The sequence below is a fragment of the Trachemys scripta genome, chromosome 7, assembly GCF_013100865.1.
Source record: "Trachemys scripta elegans isolate TJP31775 chromosome 7, CAS_Tse_1.0, whole genome shotgun sequence".
In the NCBI taxonomy this organism is placed as follows: domain Eukaryota; kingdom Metazoa; phylum Chordata; order Testudines; family Emydidae; genus Trachemys; species Trachemys scripta.
Window position 1 is genome coordinate 123,504,004 of NC_048304.1, and position 6,000 is coordinate 123,510,003.

Here is a 6,000-nt window from a genome sequence, read left to right on the forward strand (position 1 = left end):
GCTGCCAGCTCCTGCCCAGCCCAGGTTGGGCAGCGGCTGACGGTCGTAGCCATTTGGGGGCTCTGTGATTTGCATTGGTGGGGGGCGGTCTCTGCCCACTTGCCTGGTCAGGCAGTGCCCACATCCCAGGACATTGGTGTGGTTGTCTGCCCCTGGAGGGGAGTCCTGCCAGCTCACAGCCTGGGGAACCTCACCCAGCAGCTGCCACTCCTGTCCCTGCTCCGTGGCTGCATGGAGGCCCCTGGAGCTGTGGGTTCTGCTTTCATGCCGTCCTGCCCAGCCCAGCGGCTCCTCACCCCCTCGCTCCCTCTCTCTGCAGGATGCCGACAGGTTCGTGCTGCCGCCCCACTTGGAGGAGGGCAAGGAGAAGTGCCCTTATGACCCCGCCCGCGGCTACACCGGCCTCATCGTAGGTAGGTGGGGCCGGAGGCCGACGGGGCCGCTCGCCTGGGGTTCCCCAGGGAGGTCACGGCTTGATCTGGCTCTCGGCTGTCACTGAGCGAGTTGGAGCAGCCCAGGAAGGTTTTCCCCCTGCCCCCGCCCAAATCTCTGTGCACCCCTCAGGGGCTAGAGCCAGCCTCCCCCGCCTCTCCTTTCACAGCCAGTCACCTCCCCACAGTGCCCACCTGCCCCACGGCGTGCCAGTTCCCTTCTATCCCGAACCCTGCCCGAGCCCTACACTGCCTGGCATGGTGCAGCCGCAGGAAGGAGAAATCCCCCCCACCTCCTGACAGGGTCTCTGCGAGGGTCCAGCCAGGCCCCGATGCGATCAGGGCTGGGGAGCAGTGTCCACGGGCACACGTTACACAAGAGTCCCCGAAGTGGGTCCAGCCTGGCCACGTGGCTTCCCCTTCCCCCGCCCTCCTCCCCCGGCCCCGGTGCTAAGTGAGTGGGATGCGGGTTGGGCCACAGCTGGCTAAACAACGGGGGGACCCTGACCTGTCCTTTCCCCCGATCTCAGACGGCGGGTTGTACACGGCCACGCGGTACGAGTTCCGCAGCCTGCCAGACATTAGGCGCAACCTGCACCAGCGGCCCCTGAAGACGGAAGAGTCCCCTGTGCACTGGCTAAACGGTAAGATCCAGCGGCCCCAGGAGAGACCTGACCCTCCCCCTCCTTTGCCAGCTCCGAGCGCCCCTTCAGCCCCTCCGGGCTGAACCCTGCCGTCCTCGGGCAGAGTAACGCCCAGGGGACATTGAAACAGGCGGAATAGACTCGTCTGAGTCGGCCCCGCGACACCCGGGTCTGAATCTTGGCTGTACGTTTCATCCGCAGCCTGGCACCTCCTCGCTGCCCATCTGGCAGGGGGCACAATGCGGGGTGCTCGGGGGGGGGGGTGCAGGTGCCTTGCCCACCTCCAGATCAGCAGGCCTGGCAGTGGGGCAGAGATACACGTGGCTCCGTGGGGCAGCAAAGTATTCGCACGAACGTGGCCGGCCAAAGGCAGCCAAAAGGGCATCTCTGCTCCTCATGCCGCGCCTTCCCCTGTGCCATGGAGAGGGCGGAAGCCGGGGCCTTCTCCATTAGCAGAGAGCAGGGCACCCGTCGCATGATGCGCCCAGGACCATCCTCGGAGCCTTGGCACTGATCCTAGCGACCCGCCTCCGTGCCCCTTTCCCGGGGAGGGCGTGGCACTGGCCACGGAGCGGGCAGCTCGGCTTTGTTCATACGGCTGAGTTCCTTCCTCCTCCTCTGGTTTGTCCCGTCAGTCTTTGCCCCCCGCCTCTTTTTGGGGGTGTCCTGGCGGTGATCACTCTCCGAACCTTTTCACACCCTGGCCCCAGTTTGAGGGGCAGCCTGTCCCGCTGCACACCCTGGCGAGAACCTACTGCCGGGAATCTGGGTCACTCCGGTGATGGGGCACCCTGAACGTCTTGCCATGTCTGGGCGGGCGGGGTGCCCCAGATCACTAAGAGTTGGGGGGTTCGCTAAGCAGACCAGCAGTGGGCACAGATGCCAGCTGGAGTGCTCACGGTGGGGGGATGAGACACAGCACGGATCTCAAAGCTCTTGTCAGGCCCTGCAATAACCCTGCAGGCAGAGGGGCGGGCGGTATCGTCCGTCCTCATTTCAAGGGAAGGAAGCTGAGGCATCCAGAGGGAAAGGGACTCAGCCAGTGGCAGAGCCGGGTACCGATCAGACCCACCACCCGCCCGGCGGCGGGGCGCGTCTGACGCCGCTGCTGTTTGCAGATGCGGAGTTCGTGGCCTCTGTGCTCGTCCGGGAAAGCGAGCACAGCCCCGTGGGGGACGACGACAAGCTCTACTACTTCTTCATGGAGCGGGCGGCCGAGGAGAGCGCCTCCTTTGACAAGAGCCATGTGGCCAGGGTGGCCAGGGTGGCGCGNGGGTGTGGAGAGGGAACCACTCAAGGCTGCAATGGCAGCAGCCATAGATAAAACACCCAGAGATACCATTATCACTATAGTCACAAGGGAAAGCGAAAGTTGGGGTTCAGAGCTGCTTTCTCTTGCTCCTCTAAAGTTCTAAACAAGACCTGCTTCTTGACGCTTCTGCTTCAGAGGGATTGTGCCCGGCACCACTCGCGGTACTGGCCACGGTGAGTACGGTCCACCAGAGGCGAGGGGAATGAGGGGGGAATTGCTCGGCTGCAAGACGTGGAGAGTGTCGGGCAATGGCACTGGATACTGGCCCTGTTTTCCACAGGTGATGGTGATTTTAGCCGATATATCACTCAAGGGGAACGAGAGCACAGATCACCGCTGCTAATGGCGACCTGAAGCTGTCCAGGCCCGTATGCCGTTAACGTGTTTACTGCAATGGTGCCTGCTAAAGTTATCACTGATTGGCATGAGGAAAGGGTCCTACCGTGGAGGAAGAAATAAAGCTGCCATCCCTAGAAACCTTTGGGAGAGGATTGCAGAGAACCTCCCTGAAAGTTTTATCAAGATCTCTCAGGAGGATTAAAAGGACATCCCTGTGTATATAAACAAACTGCTGCCCCATCCCCGCTTAACTGTCTAGGGGAACGAAAAGCGGATAACTTTACCTCTTTTTGTTGTACCACTGCCTCTTCTAGTGCGACTAAATTAATGTGATGGGAAATACATTTACACACTTACCCAAGGTGCCTTCCCCTTATCGGGCTCACCCCTGCTCGCTGCCAAGACTGACTGGATTGTGGGGGAGTCTCAAAGAGGTGCTGGCTCGTGGCATAGCTGGATCCCCTGGGCTCATGTCACCTATTTTCGTCCCGGCTGTTCATGCCAGGGGTCTGTGACTCATGCTCCTTGGAGGTATCCCCGGTGCTCTGCGGGATGTGATGGGGTCTCCACCAAGTATGGCACACAGCTCTTTGTAAAAGCAGCAGGTCTGTGGCTCTGCTGTGGATCGAGTATTGGCCTTCCTGGCCTTCTGATATCCAGTATCTCCTGTCTGCTCCGTTCCAGAGTGTGACTGGAGCGTGGAACCGGCCCGGCCAGCTGGGCAGTTGCGCACAGTGGAGAGCACGCTGGGCAATCAGGAAAAGGCATTTCAAAAATGTGTGGGGTTTTAAAGGAGGGCGGGGAGGGGACATTTCCGGTCTCTGTGACCCCTGAGCAGTGGAGTTCCCAACTGTGACCAGAGCGGTCAGTGTCAGGTATTGTGGGACAGCTGCTGGGGGACTTTGAGGGTTGACACAGGTACCCAGATCCAGGCAAGGCTGCTGATGTCGATCTAACTTTGCAACGTAGCCCAGGCCGAAGCAGGGGCCGTGATGTTTGTTACGGATTTCACAGGGGAGGTTTTTTCCCCCTGAAGCAATCGAGGTAACGATCCAGTGTGTGGTTTCGTCTGCTGGGGGTGACTAGTCGGTGGCTGACTGTGGGCAGGGAGGTGAAAGAATTCTTGGAGGCAGAGTTGGCGGAAGAATTCTTGTGGTTCTCCGCACGTTAGGATGGTATCAGGTTGGTTCAGTCCCTTGAAGCGTGCACATAGTTCCAGTCAGGGGCTGTCTTGATAGGTTGACGATGTTGGCGTGTCGTGTGGTAGCCATGGGATGGGTCCCGGTGCCGTGGTTTCTCTCGGAGGTTGAGTGGGGGGTTGTTGGAGTCAGTGACACGCCTTGTTTTTGGGTTGGGTGGCCGTCATTGTTTTGCGTGTCCTGCATGATCTCCAGGTAGGTTTCTGGATTTTTTCTCTTGCAGTGTGTGGGAGCAAGGGATGATTTCTACTTTGAGATGGTCCCTTCTGGAACACGTGGGGTGCAGGAGATGGTTCCCCAGTGTCTCTGAAGTCTGTCTACAGAGCTGTTCACCGTATCTGGAGTTGTGCGTAGTGATCAGAGGGTGGTAATTGGCGAGTCCTCTGGGCATGATGTTTTGTTTCTTGCATTTGCTCAGGAAGTCGATGTCGCTGTTTAGCCTGGCTTCCTTCTTCATCTTGTGACATTTCCATTTTCAACAGCAAAATTCAGTCCCTTCCCAAGTGGTTTTTAGCGTAGTGGTAGCTGGGTTGTTCACACGTCCACCCTCGGGGGGTTTCCCAGCTGTTTTCGAGCTCCTGGGGGAAAAAAGTCAGTCTTAAACCGCACAGCCATTGTCTAATCGTCTCTCTTACTTGTCATTCTCATGTACTATGTGTATTATCACAGCGTGTAGGTGCTCACGTCGGGTCCCATTGTGCTAGGGGCTGTACAGACACATTTCAAAAAGCCAGTCCGTGCTCCACCTTACATCTAAGTGGTGCCCAATCTCTAGTAACTCACAAACCTGTACAGGGATTTTCCTTGGATTTCCCACCCAGCAGCCCACCATCAGCCATGGAACTATTCAGATTTCCTGAAGAGTGAGATGCTAGCGACTGCCTCATCCGACCCGACCCTGCCACGAAGCCCCCGGCTCAGACTGCGCTCCCCAGCGGGTGCTGGGCCCTTTGCCCCTAGTGCACAGACAGGGACCAGAAGCACAAAAAGTCTAAGACCAAAATTTTCAACAGTGCCTCTGATTTCTGGGTGCCTGGCTGACACCTGTAGCTCCCACTGATTCCAGCTGGCATGGGAGGTGCCCAGCACCCCGGAAAATCCAACTCTAGGTGGGTCTTGTGAAAGGCACAAATAAAACCCTGACGTCCCAGCCCAGAACTCTAACCGCTAGGCTACACTGCCTCTCCTCCCTGAGGGGTGCAGGCTCAGCCCATGGGTGCCAGACATCACCCATCTTGCCTGGCGCTTGGGTGTTCCTGGGGTTGCAGTGACCCCCCTTTCCCCCCGAACCCGTGCTGTGTGCCCCAGGAGCCTGCCTTGAGGGGGGTGCTGTGTGACATGCACTGGGGTTTCCCCTCTGATGCAGGGCAGCCCTTGGTGCTGCCCTGTGGGGTGACATGAGTGTGGTCGTTCTCAGCCAGAGGGCATGGCAATGGGCTAGAGATGGGGAGGCTCCCAGTGGAGCTCCAAGTGTGTGAGGTGCTTTGTGCGTGTCCTTGGGCAAGTCGCTTAGCCTCCCTGTGCCTCAGTTTCCCTATCTGTACCATGGGGACAATAGCCCTGCCCTGCCTCCTAGAGGGTGTTGGGAGGAGAAATCCATCCAGGGCTGTGGGGGGGGGGGGGGGAAGAGCCGGGGACAGCGAGTGCAGCGGTACCACGGAGGGTGTGGGACTGTGGGGGTGTTTATGGGGCAGTGGGGGTATGGCAGAGTGTTGTGGGGTGCAGGGGGCGGGGCTGAGCGGGGATGGGGGTGGGGCCGGGAGAGGGAGGGACCGGTCTGGGCAGGGGGCGGGGCCAAGCGGGGTGGGGGCGGGGCCGGTCCGGGCAGAGGGCGGGGCCGAGCCGAGCGCGGGGTGGGGGGGGGACCGGTCCGGGCAGAGGGCGGGGCCGAGCTGGTCCGGGGGCGGGGCCTGGCCGGTCTGGGGGCGGGGCCGAGCGGGGCCGAGTCCAGCCGGCGGCCGGGCCGGGCCGAGCCGAGCCAGGGGAGCCGAGCGGGCGGGGCTGCGGGGCCGCCCGGCGTCGCGACATGGAGGCGGCCGGCGAAGGTGGGTGCGGGGGGGCCGATCCCGGCCCCG

The 6,000-nt window shown here is 60.6% G+C and overlaps 1 protein-coding gene across 1 annotated transcript in view; it reads left to right on the top strand.

Moving 5' to 3' along the window:
* SEMA4G (semaphorin 4G) overlaps window positions 1-2,347 on the top strand; it is a gene marked incomplete at its 3' end in the record, with an annotated part of 79,428 nt that extends 77,081 nt beyond the window's left edge. The window contains 3 exon segments of the mRNA XM_034777176.1: window positions 320-413; window positions 962-1,075; window positions 2,194-2,347. Of these exon segments, the coding sequence (XP_034633067.1) occupies window positions 320-413; window positions 962-1,075; window positions 2,194-2,347 (362 nt within the window).
* Window positions 2,348-6,000: the final 3,653 nt, after the last annotated feature.